Source organism: Dendroctonus ponderosae, unplaced genomic scaffold (genome assembly GCF_020466585.1).
Source record: "Dendroctonus ponderosae isolate FM_Combo_2020 unplaced genomic scaffold, Dpon_F_20191213v2 Dpon_F_20191213_3, whole genome shotgun sequence".
NCBI classification, from domain to species: Eukaryota; Metazoa; Arthropoda; class Insecta; order Coleoptera; family Curculionidae; genus Dendroctonus; species Dendroctonus ponderosae.
The window spans coordinates 14,924,881-14,940,956 of NW_026018508.1; the positions used below are offsets into that span (position 1 = coordinate 14,924,881).

Below are 16,076 nucleotides of genomic sequence, written 5' to 3' on the forward strand. Positions count from 1 at the left end.
TTTACGACAACGTAAAATAAGTGGGCGAAATAAAGTACAGGTTTTGGGAGTGTTATTTTCAGGCTAAACCCAGCTGATGAGAGCTAATAGGCCCCAAAACCAGTCGTGGAAAAAGCCTGAGACCTTTACGACAACGTAAAATATGTGGGCGAAATAAAATACATCCATCCTGGGGTGCCTGAAATTAACACATTTCGAAATCTGTACTTACTTACATCAAACAGTAGACTAAATACATTTAAATTAACTCCCAGACATTTGAAAAGTTCCATATAGAGCGCAATTTTCCATCGTTTTGAAGAAGATAGAGCTGGAATTATCCTCCACTACAACTCATCATTCATTCCACGTTTACTCCGGCGTGGATTTTCAAATATTTGTTTATTTCTTATTAAAGTCTCTACAGCCTCATGTGATCGACCAGGCAAACAGACCGCCAGAGACTTCATATATGGTAATTTGTTTGCCATTGAAAATAGCTCGTTAAAAGCAAGTATTTGCACATCTTTAGGTGCTTGTCGAAGCCAAGTGTTTGCCCGAGCAGCTTCAGCTTTGTTAAGCACCTGTTTCCTTTCGATGTGTTCGTACAAATGTGAAACAGGATTCAGCATATTGTCAGCCTTAACTGTCCGTCCAAGTAAAGTAAAAGTGATTTTATGTCCGAACTGCGATAAAAGCGAAAATAGTTGAATTAGAAACGGAATTATCTAGACTGAAAACTATGTAAGTTTAGTCCGTTGATTCGACAAATGTCTTGGCAGGTTCAATAAAAGTGGCCCAATTTGCAACAGTCCAATAATCCAATATCGTTATTCAATTCCAGTGAAATTAGTCCAAAAATGTTATATCATCAGGTAGAAATTACGGTAAGTAATATTAATGTTCCGGCATCGAACCGATAAATTTCCCCTTTAAATCCCCTTTACAAAATGATAGGATTTTATTTTAATTGATTCCGACAATTGCCCATTTATTTTCCGGCAATAATAGTCCGTGACGCGTTATAAAACCGCTGCCGATTAGATGGGACATTATTCTTACCGGATAAAAGGTAACTTTATTACTGGGTCTAGGAAAGTTGAATTTATATTAATGGCTTAATCGAATAAAATTTTCCTTTTTGCTCGATTTTTCCAATTTTCACCTGAATTTACCATTCATTCCATTTTGGTGGCTTCGCTCTCTTGTTCAATGCAACCACCATCAGTTATCCCGCCTGTATCGAATAACCGAACCGAGGAACCACAATTAAAGTTATTCAAAGTATAGAAGCAAGTTATAACTTGCCCTTTGGTATTCGAGATCTTTGTCTATGCCCGCATTCCTCTTCCGATATAGCGCGTCCTCTCATACCCTAATCGGTGCGGAATCTGCCCGTATTCGAGGATTTAATTATTTCAGGTCTGCCTGCGATCTGCGGTTTGATTAGTCTGCACGACTTCATTGTTAAAGACTTGAAGCGGCAAACTAACTATTGTTGTTAGGCTGAATGAACCTGATGGATCGACGCAGGAAGAACTAATCTCAATGAACAAAGCAAGTGATAAGTTAAAAAATGCACCAGCAAAAAAGCACTTTTTGTTAATACTCCAGAATAAACTAATTGTAAAAATTGAATAGCCATGGTGCGGACAATCTAGTACTTTACGCACCACATAAAATTTCAAGCGATGAGCGGTTCAGGTCTTTTCGGCGCATACTTCGGTATGAATCATGGCAAGTTTCTATGACAACCGAGCTGGGTGATGACGCTAAACATAATGGGACCGCGTTGTCAGCACCAATGAATATTTTCAAAAGAATGCAATTGCCGAATAATTCACCAAAATTCAATATAGATTGAACTGTAGCATCTGCCGACTTTGACTTCTTTCGATCTCATCACTTATGCATTTAGCTTTTTCCTCGCGAAACCCTAACTTTGCACTTGGCAGAGGATCGACGTCTGAACTTTCATATCCATCCGAGAGCAATGTTGGTCCGTCGGTGTTTTGCAGATAATAAATGTACGCTGGCACTATCGGAGCGTCGTTCTGCAAAACGATGGCTACACGTTTTCGCAATAAAAGTTCGTCTATTCGGAATTTTCTTATTTGGCGCCTTTTAACAGCTTCTCGAGCCCAATTTTAAGGCTGCTGCCAAAGTTTATTTAGTTCGATCCGATCGTGCACTCCATTGAAAACTTGCCGAAGAGCCAAACTTGGAAATTGCCCTGGAAAGCGATTTATTTATGTGTCACCTTGTGATTGAACCTAAACATAATAAACAAAAACTAAACAAAACTAATGAATAAATCGATTCAAAAACCACCGATGGTACAAACAGCTCATTTATGTCCTCCAGTCAGGAGGATTTTAAAACGAAGAACACTTCGGCCGGTTTCGGCTGATATTCTGTATGAATCTTTGGGCGTTTTTATAATTATTGCGCCATTGGTCGGATGGAATCCGAATAGATTTGCAAATTTCGCTGTGATTAAAAGGGTTTTTCTGTTGATTTTAGGTGAAAATGACCTGTAAGTTTCCGGAATTTGCCGAAAAACCCGAATCGCTGACAGCAGAGACCACGACCGTAGATCCGCTTCAGTCAAAACAGCCAAAAAAATTCAACTCGAGATCATTCAGCCAGTTTATGGACGTCCAAATGACCAGTTTTTTGTCCGTTATATCAAACACGAAGGGCTTTTACGCTGATCTGGCCGATAATTTGTGCGGAGACGAAAGTTTCGCCGAGCAAAGGGATAAGAAGTGCTGGAATGGAGAACGAGTTGCCGAGTAAGTTTCTCTAAACTCTAGAGCTGATGATTTTTTTAAATGCACTGGAAAAACATGCCAAGTTAATTGGCAATCAGACAAGATAATTAGAAATCGTTAAATTACGTTTTTCCATTGTTTCCCATGTGGCAAGAGCCATAACTTATTAAACATTATGCAACAGCTGCGCTTGGTGCTTATGCATAATTTTCAAATGCTAATTCATGAAGTGTAAATAATCCATACAGAACAGGATTTCAATATAAAATGCGGCATTTATTGCAGGTATACGAAAACGGTTGCCCTCGTCGGTGCAAATAATCAAAAGTACAATCCCGAAGTAAAAGTGTCCTCGACTGAGCCGCATGTGATGGCCAAAATCGCTACTTTAGTGGACAAACTGAGACACGTGCACCATGTAAGTAGGAAGTTGGCAATTGAAAATGTGGACAAAAGAAGAAACTGCATTGATTTAGATGGCCTTAAGCTCTCTGGGGCCGAACTATGCAGACATTGACATGCAGAGGGACGGAGTGGATGGCTCTGGCTCTGGAAACGGTCCAGGATTTGAAGATGATGACGAATATAGCCGAGGATCCGGATCTGGACATGGCCCTGTTGAACCTGAAGGTAATGTTCTTAGAAAACACTATTTGCTTTATAGAACCGTTTAAACTTTGATTTCAGAAGGAACAGAACCAAGAAAACACAACGACGACATCGACATCATTCAAACTGTTGACCAGCAGACCCCAACTGTCCACCATGTGTCCAGCAGTAGCGATTTACGGTCCACCCTGAGCCTTTTGACCATTCTCACGATACTCTCGCTCATTTCTTCGAGATTCTAAGACTTCAAAGACCATCACTTTTGTTTTCGCTTAATGTTACAGACAAAAGTGTTATGGAGATTAGCAGCTGCAAGAGCAATGGACAGGAAGCCTCAACCATAGAGCCCCTGCGACTGACTGAGACTTGTATTGTTGTAGAGTAAGAGAAATTAATCAGAGATGTTGCTTTCACTTAATCACTAGAGCTAGGAATTTTCTCAACAGGACAGGTTTAGATTTGAATTCTTATTGCCAATAAAATGCCAATTATTTTGCATAATAGTGCCTATACATATACGAAATGTACAGATCTTATGTAGGAACAAAGCTGATTGCTCAAAGGAAGTAACCGAACAAGTTCTGGCAATAAGAAACATATCATTTACATTTGGTCTTCCACTTCTGGTTTAACGCCGCATTTATTCTGCGCTTTCTTCCATTGATTGAAAAAAAATGTCAAGCTACTTCGAATGGATGAATGAATGCGTGTAGATATTTTTTATATTGTATCTTTAAATTATTTTGAGAATTGTCTGTGATTAAACAATCTATTATTTAATGAATGTAAAATTCTTCTAAATTATATGGAAAATGTTAATTAATATATTACTATGTAAGTCGATGGCTATGTGATTTAGACAATTCGGTTAGAGAAGATAGGTTTATTACTGTATAGAGGCGGATTTAAAGAATGTTGAGTATATAGTAGTTGTTAAATCGAGAGATATGTATGATTTGTTGGATAGAAGAGGGTGTAAATAATCAATTTTCCATTTATAATGATTTGGTAAGTAAAAGGTTTCATCGCTAATTAATTTGTCTAATGTTTTGTGATAATTTTTGCCATATCGCTATGAAGTGACGAAACGTTGAATAACACTTCTAAGGAATACTGTGGTAGTCACTTCATTGATTTAATTTGTATTTTTGTGAATAATATTCTTTAGGCTTAGGCTTAGATCAGATGCTCAGTTTTTTTACGGATTGTTCTTTGAGCAACCTGTTAAAGAAATCGGGCATTCCACTTTCCAATGTCGATTTTGTTTAAATAATTTTACTATGTAAATATAGTAGCAATTTTCGGTTTGATTATTTAAACCAACCTTTACGAAACCTTATTTACTTGCTACTAATAGTCATCCGTTTAATCCTGTAAAAAATAGTAAACGTTAACTTATTGCTATAAATAGTATAATGATTATATAAATAGATAGCTATAAAGGTTAAGAAAGTAAATATAAAAAATGTTTCTAAATGAATGTGTCAATGTATACAACATGTAGATATGTTTGTGAGTTTTTTGTGATTTTTCAACTAAATTAATTCCGACATAGACAATTATACCAACAACATGGGAAAAGTGTCGCTTGTTTATCTTTTTTATTCCGATTAATATTTAAACATTTTGAACGACAAAGTCAATCCAATAGTCAAAGACACCTATTAGGTGATTTTTTTACTAGCAACCAATTCCACTTTTTCTCTTGTTGGTATCCAGGTATGAGTTCTAAAATAAAAAAAAAATGAGACTAAAATTCAAAAACAAAATAAATTTTGACACATTATCGACGGATTTTGTTGCACCAAAAGTTTCTAAAGTTGCATTCAGCGACTTCCAATTGCACTGTGTATTTTTGTATACGGCACATATAGTTATTCCTGCTTTATTTTATACTACAGTGTATTTTTATTTAGTGGTAAATAAATTTTTCTAACAAACGCAACAGTTTTTTTAACCCTTTTTCTAAATTGACAACCACTTCACAACTTAATCGTCCAACTTGGGCCCTTAATTTCATGCGTCTACGCATAGATAAAGACGAGTAAGTGATTTACGGGGATTTACTTTTATTTATTTATTTTTGTTTAATGTATTGCCTTACAACGTAGTTCAAAAGTCCAAACGACCTCTGGAGGCTAAAATTATAACTACACGTTAACTAGTAATTTGACACTTGTTTTGTTAACATTGGTGCACTGAACATGTCAGAACACCTCTGAACAAGAAGTGACAATTATGCAAACACCCGTGACCGCTTATGAGCGCCCTCTGCCAGCTGTTTACGTCCTTGAACATCCCCCCTTCGAATGGTAACTAAATAGGGATAGTGAAGGGAACACTGTGGTACATAACACAAACAAACATTTTTTGCGAGCAGTAAATTAATTACTATATTTGCAAAAATTGTTGTAACTGATTGCGTGATAACGTATTTAATAGAATATTATCATAAGTTCGCTTTTATTGGCCGGAGATATATACTAGGTTGATAACTGTAAATAAGCTACCAGCTTTCAGCCTTAAAAAATTTGGTGAATGCAATCATCAAGAATAAAATATCAGGTAAATGACTCACATTCTACTGGAGTTTCACGCGCGCCGCCGTCAGAGGCGCTAAACGTCTATTCAAACTCTATCACGGCCGTTTCAATTCTAAGGGGGGATGTTCTGTGTATTGGTCTTTGTGTTTTGCTTCGTTCTAATCAACTTTTTTTTGCAAGATTTTAAAGAAATAGAAAAAGATCGAATAGTGTGGAAGTATTGTTTGATGCTATAGATGTCATCAACCCCAATAAATAAACAAGTCTCAACTGTCAATCGACAACGAGTGATTTGACGTTTCGCATCGCCACCATCGGTAGTTGAACTCATAGCTAAAGACTTTGAATATAAAACTAAGTTAGTCTTATGCTCGTCTTTATCTATGGTTTCATATTCAAAGGCCCCTAAAGACGAATTGACCCCTCGAAAATTTGACCACAAGCTACGTTCGCTAACTCAATCGCAATGCTTCTAATTACCTCACTAACTCTAAATTAAGGCTAAAAGTTCGTAATAAAGTGGAAAGTCAAACCTGGAAGATCTCGAAGAAGAACATTGAAGATGAAAACAATTTTTTCGTTGTAACAAAATACGCATTTGTCAAACACACCAAAATCTAATGACATGAAGCCGATCCCATTGTTTTCATGGCTGTCTTGGATTTTTTCTACATGATCCACAATGCCACTATTAACTTTTTTAAATAGTTACGCAGCAACTGAGCAAATGAAAAACTGATTCAGACTGAAAATCGGAAAAAACCTAAACACAGTTCGAATTGAGGCGAATAACCCCGGAAAGAATCTGCTTGTATTTGCAGTTGCCTGGGCGCTGCACAACTCGGCAACACTCGAACAGTGTTCATTCCAGACGTGCAATGCCCTGATAATACGGGAACCAACAAATTTAGCAATAATACAGAAAGAGACAGACATTGAAACCGTGGCGGCTCGCTGCCTGTTCAACAAACCGCACATTTGTCACTCTGTGACGTTAGAACAGTTCCCGTTTTTTGCAGTTGGCGAAGGAAGGGTGCGACGAATCGTATGGCGAAAAACATGCTGTGTGTGTACAGTTTCGGGAATAGTTTTACCGTTTAATTATGCTCAGCAGCTTGATTGCATTGTTGTGATAGTGCGCGTACGACAATTATTGTTAAATGTACCCGATTAGCCAGACATAACTGTGCAATTGTCGATGACCTTAAGTAAAAATCCATTGAAAAGCGAGTGAACTCCTAACTACAATCAAAATGGCGCATCAAATGCCCCCTTCAGTGAACTGTTCTTTGGACGATATTGACCTTACCGCATTGAAGGTAAGCCTTTGAATCTGTTTGGTTGATTTTCCGTTGTGAAAACTCAACGTTTTCCTCATAACAGTCCAGACAATTGAACTGTGTTTATAGTTGGGAAATTTTGGGTGTGTTGTCCTTCCACTGTCACCCTGAAACCCCACTAGTACCTGCCTTAAATCAGAAATATTTCATTTTTCAGGATCCTGCTGGCATTTTTGAGCTGATCGAAGTGGTGGGCAATGGAACCTATGGCCAAGTGTACAAGGTAAATTCTTTGTTACACTTTATCTCATTCCCCAGAGATGTGTCATCTCTCATCTTATTGGTTCTTAGAAGCTTGCAAAGGGATTAACAGTGCTTTATCACGTAAATTATCCGAGATTTTAACGATTTTGGTTTATTGTTCCGTCGTAGGACATCTCCTGCGTCTACGAGTTACCTATTTGAAAAGTTAATCAAATTTGTAGTTTTTTGGACTTTTTTCTAAAGCTAGAGTGATCAAACAGCGAGGTTTAACTGTTTTTTAAGTGAAAAACCACACACATAAAATTGCAGTATCTTACTCGCCTTAAATCGCCACTCGTAGTAAACGGGTTCGATTCCCTCAAATTAATTGCATGCTCAGGAGTGAGAGGAACATACTAATTGCCATGAAAACCACTCTAGCTTTGTCTGTTTTTCTGCATATACCAGGGATGATCGGAAAATAATTTTCATCGTGGAGTGTTTTCGCCAATTGCTAAATTGCTCATTGTAAGATTTTTGAGCTTACCGACGAAAATAATGCAACATTAAGTGCCTGACAACTTTTTAGAACTATTGTAGGATAAATTTAGATTGTTTTGATGTATAATTAATAATATTAAACTCTGTGTCTTGGAAGGAAATTAACAATGTTCTCTTCTTACTTTCTGTTAATTCCGGCCAGTTAAAGCCCTAGTTAAGCTCGTTAGTTTCTGTGAAAATTGTCGCTTTACTTATTGATGGCTGCAGAGGCAATCGAGTGTTTCTGGTAAAGCAAAACGAGTCAATAAAACTGAAGTAAACGAAAGGAGACCCGATCAAAGGTGTAAAAGATAACCGATAGTTGACAATGCCATTCTTACAAAATCGCACTCTTATGAGAACGGTAAAACTGATAAGAAGACCGAAGGAAGAAGGTCGGTATAAATCCGAAACCTTCTGCCTTGTCACAAGTCAAAATTCATTCAAAATCTACTGCAAGGCGATTATTTTACAAGATCTCCAATTGAAAAATTGGTAAAAAAAGATGTTAATCGCCACAGATTTGAGACTTTAAATAAATATCTGCAAAATAATCAAGTTTAGAGTATTTAGCAAAATAAACTCTGTTAACAGCACGCAGGTGGAAAGCTTCACTTCGGAAAAACATCCTCTATTTACAAAACATTCGGCGAATATAACAATATCAATTCCAAGGCGAGTTGTTTGATTATTTAAGGCCCGATTGATATGTTGGGCTGTCGATTAGGTTTCTGAAAGCAGTAAATCCAGGCCAATAAAATTGTTTGAATGTCCGGATGTGAACTTTTCCAATTGTAGATAACCTGAATACATTGGCAAGCGGTTCGTCTAGGTACATCAATAATTGTACATGGGTGCTCATCAACATGAATTTGTTCATAGTTACAGTTACAGTAGTAAAATCTCATCGTAGTAATGCAGCGCACTTATCTGAACAAATCATTGACCAAATCATCGTAATTGCTTCGACAGGCAATCAAGTTGTTATTGACTGGTTAGAGGCGAGTGCTTGACACCGATGTATCAAAAGTGGGCATTTACGCTGTTTATTCGGGAAAATGTGCTCCTCTTATCAATGGCTTTCACTGCCTGTATATCATTGTCAACTAGTCACTAGCATCTAATTCCCAATAATCAACGGTTGCTATTTATTCGGTGCGTTAAATGGGATTTCGATCTAGCCAAGCTTGTGAAATCCACATTGGCATAATTCGGTTTCCAAACTGAAATATACCGCAATTCCCCTGTTACCATTTTCATTGTGTATTGTTTAGGCGACTCCCAAGACTCGAAATTCCATTCTTTTTCCCATGCAAATCGCCGGCTAATGTGAACAAAGCATTGTTTTGGAATTGTCTTATTAATTAAGAAAAAATCAGTAGATGAAATGCAATAGAAATGTTCCTTTATAGGGCCGCCATACCAAAACTGGCCAGCTGGCCGCCATCAAAGTCATGGACGTTACCGAAGACGAGGAGGAAGAAATCAAATTGGAGATCAATGTGCTGAAGAAGTTTTCGAATCATCGGAATATTGCCACGTATTACGGGGCTTTCATTAAAAAGTCTCCGCCAGGTGCGTTTTCCGATCAGTTTCCACATAGTTTCACTACCTAATAGATTAAGAAAACAGTTGAATTCTTCGTTGTTTTAGGCAAAGATGACCAGCTGTGGCTGGTGATGGAATACTGCGGCGCAGGTTCAGTTACAGACCTAGTGAAGTCAACCAAAGGACAGTCATTGAAAGAAGAATGGATTGCGTACATTTGCAGAGAGATTCTGAGGGGGTTGTCATATCTTCACTCCAACAAAGTCATCCACAGGGACATTAAAGGACAAAACGTCCTGCTGACTGATAATGCCGAAGTCAAACTAGGCAAGCCCGTAAAAACCGTCTGAAACCAGAATTAACAGTTTGAATGTTTGCAGTTGATTTCGGCGTGTCTGCTCAACTCGACCGAACGATCGGCCGAAGAAACACTTTCATCGGCACCCCGTACTGGATGGCGCCCGAAGTGATCGCTTGCGATGAAAACCCGGAGGCCACTTACGATAATCGAAGCGATTTGTGGTCGCTGGGAATCACTGCTTTGGAAATGGCCGAATCGCAGCCGCCCTTGTGCGAGCTGCATCCAATGAGGTAAGCACCAAACCATCCATTACCCTCAAATGATTTATCGAGGACATTTGCAGGGCTCTGTTCTTAATCCCGCGCAATCCGCCGCCGAGGTTAAAGAGCAAGAAATGGAACAAGAAGTTTCATGGGTTTATCGAAACCGTTCTGGTCAAGGACTATCACGAACGTCCCTATACAGAGCAGCTTCTAAAACACGCATTTATCAAGTAAGTAGCGCGACCTTATAGTGTCATTTATTGAACTTCAGTGATTAATAGTTGCCAGTAAAGTTTCAAAAAGTACATTGGTTCTAGTAATTAGTTAATAGACTATGAGGAAAATAGGCTATTGTGCGCCGAAATGTTCTATTTTAGGGCCTTAGAAACTGCTCAATTTTCATGGGGCCTAATTAAATGAGTGAAATTTCTCATTATTAACTAAGTCTGTTTTTGTTATCAGGGACCAGCCGACTGAGCGGCAAGTTAGAATACAGCTCAAAGACCACATAGATCGTTGCAAGAAGCGAAAGCAGGAAAAGGAGCGGGACGATTACAGATACTCCGGGTCAGAGAACGAGGAGGAAGAGCCTCAGATCGCTGGCGAACCCAGTAGCATAATTCAGGCACCTGGTGGTGACACTTTGCGCAGAAATTTCCAGCAGATTCAGGAAGGACGCACCCTGGTTGAGCCCCCACCGAGGTAATTAAGAAGCAAACTTGCCTTGTAAGCAATCAGCTCATTGTGGCTTTTTAGAAGCGGCAAGAACAAGGAACGCGAGGAAATTCCTGAGCCTGGTCCACCTGCCAGACCGCCCATCCCTCAACGGATTATTGTGGTTCCTGATCCTGCTGCTCCACCTAGAAGGTAGTAGATTACAGGACTGGACATTTATATTGGGATAATTAAAGTGTTTGTTATAGACCGCTGCCGCCACCTCCCGATAATAACTTTGCGGCGTCCAGACCGCAACCGCAGCAACCTCAAAGAAACTCCCAATCGCAGCACATGTTTAAACCAATGGTATGTAGCGCAAGTGCCCAAACTCGATTCCAGTAGTTCTCATCATTGTATTTTTTACTGAGCTCAAGGCCCACGTTGACACAGCTTTCCTTCATCTAATTTTGCTCTTCTGTTTATTTCATGTCCGTGTTTCACATTTCACTGCAGGCTCCTGCACGTAAACCCGAGGTACGTTGTTTACACATTTATTTTGCTTCGAATATTTGCTGGGCCCTATTTGACTTGCAGGTTTTCAATCATACGTTTGATTTTGCTTATAATGCACAACCATTTCCGCCTAAAGCGATGAAAGTTTGAGACTGTTGTATTGTATGGGTTCTATTCTGCTTTTTAGGAGCTGGATTCGCTTGCAGCCAATCTGAAGGAGCTGGGAATGCAGCAGCCTGTGGCCAATAATGGGGCTGCACAGCCTGAAGCCCCGCCTCGTAACAATAGAAACAATTCGCGCTCACAGGTAGTTTGCCAATTTGTGTTTTTTTTCGAATCTTTGAGTGGTTGGGTTTCAGGCGTCGAATAATAACAATAACGTATCACCACCGAGTGCCTCAAATTCTTCCAACGATCGGCCAATCGAGGCGCTAGTCGATAGTGAAAGCGATTCGGAGCCCGAAGATGGAGGAAGAGGGGCCAGAAACGATGGAACTTTGTTGGCCAGCGATCCTCCTAAGCCTCTGTAAGTTTGATTCGTGCGCCGTCAGGACTTTACTAAAATGTGTTAATAATTGCCCCTCATTTTTGTTTCTTATGTTTGTCCAATTTTCTCACTTAATTTGCTTTTTGGTTCCGTTTTGTTTTGTTAGTCCCGAGTTTTCTTATAGGGCCGGCCTTCCGGGGGTGCCGGAAGGTACCGCCAGCGTCTCGAGTCCAGGGGCTACTAGTGGCTCGGGATCGGGCACAGGGGGGGCTCCTAATCGCCCCCTACCGCCCACGCCCGACGATGACGAATCTCAAGGCGATCGCACGCTGGTTCTTCGCAAGGTATGTCAATCTATTAGTGCGCATTTTATATGGCTTTTTGTGAAGATTTCCGTTTATTTTCGCCTTCTGAAGTTGTTTTTGGATGCTGAATAATTGAAAGTTTCGCGTAGTTCTCCCTTGTTCAAAAGCAACTTCTGACCAACAATCCCTTATTTTGTTTTATTTTGACAATGGCAGCAGTCCGCAGCAAATCTAGCGAAGAGAAGTGATGATTTTGACGAAGCGACCCTCCTTAAAGACTGGGACTTTGACAAATTTTTTCCGATTAATAAAAGCGGCGAAAAGCAAAACGAAAAGCCGAGTACTGGCGTGAAAGAGGACCCGGCCAAGAAACAGGGCCATCGAAGAAACGACAGCGATTCGAAAGTGAATCCCTTCTTCAGAGGTTTTCGCCGGGAAAACTCGGACTTTTTCCCGCTCAGCTCGCGCCACAGTGCAATTTATATCGATCAGAAAGCGCGATCCAGTGGAATTTTCAATAACAGACGTGGGTCGGAGACGGGCGTTCAGGGCAAACGATCCTCTGGTGAACCCGTTTTGATGGACTGGAAGAGGACTGATACACCTCCATCGTCGACACCAAAGAAAACTGACATCAGCAGGTGCGACAGTGTAAATCCCTTCAAAGCATGTTTTGTGGTTTATCTTAATTAGGTGACTTTTGCGTGGTGGGTGTTCAAGAGGAGAATGAAGTTGAAAAAGTCGCATAGGCTTTGGTAGGGTCTCCACCACGACCGAGTTCGAAATCTCCTAAAGATTCTCAATAGGCAGGGACTGCGACTGCGAATTGAGGTAGGAAACCCTGCCAAAGCGTGTGCGAACGGATATTGACTGTTCGCTTGGACGCCCTTTTTACAAATAAAAGTCCCACCTAACTACTTTGTTTGATGAACTTACTAACGAAATAAACTACCAAACATGCAACTGAGAGAGACTGCCAAAGCAGCATAATTTACTTGTAATTGAGCATACTAATGAAGAGAGTGGGTGAGCGTTCACTGAAACCAATCATATACGAAACAGTTTCATTCGTCCAAGACGTGAGAAAACCGAGTCGGACATTGTGCTGAGACACTCGGAGGTTCGCCGAAGTATCCGAGAAACGCTCGAGGCTCGACAAAAAGAGGTCGACTTGCAATTTGCCAAAGAGGCGGCGAGCATGCGGCGAAGAAACTCGAAGCCGATCGAAATACATTCGCTAAACGTATCGAACATATCGGGCGGCTCTCAGTCGATCGACGGGGATGAATTCTCTTTTATCCAGGTAACATTTGGCTTTTTTCTGGTTTGTTTTTCGGGTGCTTTGAATAACATCACTGACGTTTTGTCTGCCCAACTCATTTAACCGAAATTAATCCCATTAGTGCCTGATAGACTCATTGATTTACGTAGGGCAGGAATCTTGGTGCCGGACTTGTATCTAACTTCATTTTAGGGAACGTCCATTAGCTGGCGCAATAATTCCAAATTCCATTGTTTGTGAACAGCAGCAAACTTTCCCGAACACATACTGTAAGCCAGCTTTTGGACTGTATAGTCCAACAAACATAGAGCTAGAAGCGCTAGATAGTTACATAGCTTAGGTTGTAGCCTTATAGTTTCCACCCTTCGATAACGCTTTTCTGTTTCGGAAGCAGAGCTTTGATTAACCAAGTTGGGTGTGTTTCGGTGAAGAATGTAAATAATCTTGCTTTTACTAATCTAAGCAGTCCATAGAAAAAAGCTCGGCGCATCATTGGGCCAGTCCAAACTGGTTTTTTAAGTATTCTACTCTTTCCAATTCAAGTAGGTATTAGGAGTTTTGCGTAAGCAATTTGAAATAGTTTAAAGTCACTAAGTGTGAAGTAGCGTTCCCAAAACTTTGTATTGTCTGTTTTAATCACGAGTCTGGGACTGGATTCGACTTCGTTTTATATACACATAAATTGAGTTTTACTCCAATCCCAGGCGCGCTGTTAGGACAGACAATATTAAATTTAGAACTACTAATGGTATTGATGAAGTTTCTAAATTGTATGGGCTAAGGGTAGTTTTTTTTTTAATCAAACGCACTTCTTTTGCTTTTTCACAGAAAGCCACTCTCTTCAGCTCATGCATGGAGGCTTCGGTTGAAATAACCGAAATTTTCATGCCGGAGTTGGAAAATTGGCTCTCGAATAACCGCTTTGTAATTTCTAACCAGACAAAGAACAAACCTTAATTTGCCAAATAACTGATCAAATCCAACCGACAGAGAATTCTATTAATCTTCCAAACCGAAAAGAGCATGCCGGAAGTTGAAGCATGGAAATGATGGATGTCGATGAGATTTACTGCAGGGCTGCTGCCGAACTCTAGTAAACTTTTTGTGTGTGTGTTTTGCTTTTTCAGTATTGTGCTATGTGTTCCGATTTATTTATTGTGTGCATTGTGTAGGCAGTTTTGCGTCATTTTTTCCTATTTATTCAAATTTGAACCAACATGTTGCATTTCCAGTCTAATTTGGTTGTTGCTTATTCTAGAACGGACGCAGCAGCGACCATTCTAGGCAAAGTAGTGTTTTGCCAGATCTACTCAGTCAGGCCAGTGGCAGTCCAGGCACACCTTCATCCAGGGACAAATCGCAAAGCGAAGAGGTGGGTATAATAGGCATTGTTCATACCATTATTCAAAGTGTTCCAACAAATTATTCCCTGAGTGAATATGCAAACTATTCCTGCTATCGCTTTTGTGATTTAACCCGCGTGCACGTTTTAATAGGGTTTTGTTATCACTGTTCTTTCCTTAGCCCCAGTCATGTCAAGTGAACCCTAGTAAAACGTAATATAGAGGGTGGACCAATGCAAATCACCCCACATTTATGACTCGGTTAAAGGCGGGTGTATAAACTCAGAATTTTACTCGCCAATTAACACTCTTGAATTTGCGTTATTATTTGACAATTGTTTTATCAATTTAGTGCAAATCTGCGCTCTTTAAAAGTGTTTCAGTGACCTTTTCAGTCGTAAATTGTACACACACAACCGTCAAACCGGGAAAAAACGATGCACTTTTCTACTGGCTTTTGCTTCAACCGTGAGTCTATAAATTCGCCTTCAATTTATCAGGATGGAACTTCTCATTGGTTCACCCTGTATATATGCCCCAAAACAGACAAACTGTTGCCCCATTTGAACAATTAAAAATCTAACCCTTGTCCCCGTTACAACATTGTCTTATCACCAACCAATCAGAGTATTTACTCGGATTAATGTTTATTATCAGTAATAATGATTGTCTTTCTCTTTGGTTTGTGCCTCTAACGAGTGACGTCTGTAACCCCCCTGTAAATGTAAGTATGACACTTAAATGTTTATCTGTGTAGTGTTTGAGCATTCGAATGCGGTGGCTTTGGCTCATTCGGCTCATGCTAGTTGAAAAGCGCTTTTTTGCATGAAGTGATTTAAAAACATTTTATGGAAATCTGGATCAGTCAAATGCCATCCATCGAAAAAGTTTATCGTAGTTGTTGCCCATTTTGCCATTTCATTTTAACGTTCGTTTTACCATTCATTTTTGTTGGTTTCGGAAAACTAACGGGAAAGACTAATTTTAATTTTAAGCTTTGTTCTACTAACGTGCTAGGATTACAGTTGGGAATGAAAGTATCGCTGTGAGGCTTAACAATGGTATTTTTTTTATTTTAAGGCGTTTCTTTTACAAGTTATTTTTGAGCGCTAAACAGCTCAAAATATTTGCAATAAGTGTGCAGAGAATGATGTGAGTGATCGATCATAAGTGCTTAAGCTTTTGGAAAATTTCATCAGCAAATCGTCGGCAATTAAAAAGAAACAAGGTTGCTGTTTAAAAATAAATAATATGCATTGAAGTGTCAGTCTGCAATAGATTTCTAACTAGTAAATGAACAAGAGACAAAAAGTGTTCAAGAAAGACTTAAAATAAATCAAAATTAATTCCTGGGTTTCAGTCATTTATTGTCTTTATTTATCAATTAAAATACGTTTCGGTGTATTTTT

At 39.5% G+C, this 16,076-nt stretch overlaps 2 protein-coding genes and 1 long non-coding RNA gene across 11 annotated transcripts in view; 2 read left to right on the top strand and 1 right to left on the bottom strand.

Moving 5' to 3' along the window:
- LOC109538680 (division abnormally delayed protein) overlaps window positions 1–5,302 on the top strand; it is a 75,618-nt gene extending 70,316 nt beyond the window's left edge. The window contains exons 4-7 of the mRNA XM_048664570.1: window positions 2,503–2,774; window positions 3,039–3,171; window positions 3,230–3,383; window positions 3,441–5,302. Of these exons, the coding sequence (XP_048520527.1) occupies window positions 2,503–2,774; window positions 3,039–3,171; window positions 3,230–3,383; window positions 3,441–3,604 (723 nt within the window). The 3' untranslated portion in view covers window positions 3,605–5,302. The remainder of the gene's footprint in view (window positions 1–2,502; window positions 2,775–3,038; window positions 3,172–3,229; window positions 3,384–3,440) is intronic.
- The window catches only part of LOC125503769, a 13,787-nt gene extending 7,238 nt beyond the window's left edge, over window positions 1–6,549 (bottom strand). Inside the window, exon 1 of the long non-coding RNA XR_007281056.1 lies at window positions 6,439–6,549. This is a non-coding gene — a long non-coding RNA (uncharacterized LOC125503769). The remainder of the gene's footprint in view (window positions 1–6,438) is intronic.
- Window positions 6,550–6,874: 325 nt separating this feature from the next.
- Window positions 6,875–16,076, top strand: part of LOC109538602 (serine/threonine-protein kinase mig-15) — a 13,149-nt gene continuing 3,947 nt past the window's right edge. For 2 of the 9 annotated variants that reach the window (XM_048665258.1, XM_048665262.1), the window contains exons 1-16: window positions 6,875–7,224; window positions 7,403–7,468; window positions 9,381–9,543; window positions 9,622–9,843; window positions 9,897–10,107; window positions 10,161–10,310; window positions 10,543–10,782; window positions 10,837–10,947; window positions 10,992–11,103; window positions 11,251–11,271; window positions 11,438–11,557; window positions 11,610–11,776; window positions 11,904–12,081; window positions 12,259–12,683; window positions 13,105–13,345; window positions 14,583–14,696. In XM_048665258.1, coding sequence (XP_048521215.1) covers window positions 7,159–7,224; window positions 7,403–7,468; window positions 9,381–9,543; window positions 9,622–9,843; window positions 9,897–10,107; window positions 10,161–10,310; window positions 10,543–10,782; window positions 10,837–10,947; window positions 10,992–11,103; window positions 11,251–11,271; window positions 11,438–11,557; window positions 11,610–11,776; window positions 11,904–12,081; window positions 12,259–12,683; window positions 13,105–13,345; window positions 14,583–14,696 — 2,607 coding nt within the window. In that variant the 5' untranslated portion in view covers window positions 6,875–7,158. The remainder of the gene's footprint in view (window positions 7,225–7,402; window positions 7,469–9,380; window positions 9,544–9,621; window positions 9,844–9,896; window positions 10,108–10,160; window positions 10,311–10,542; window positions 10,783–10,836; window positions 10,948–10,991; window positions 11,104–11,250; window positions 11,272–11,437; window positions 11,558–11,609; window positions 11,777–11,903; window positions 12,082–12,258; window positions 12,684–13,104; window positions 13,346–14,582; window positions 14,697–16,076) is intronic. The other 7 variants (XM_048665259.1, XM_048665260.1, XM_019905910.2 and 4 more) reach the window with 7 other exon arrangements.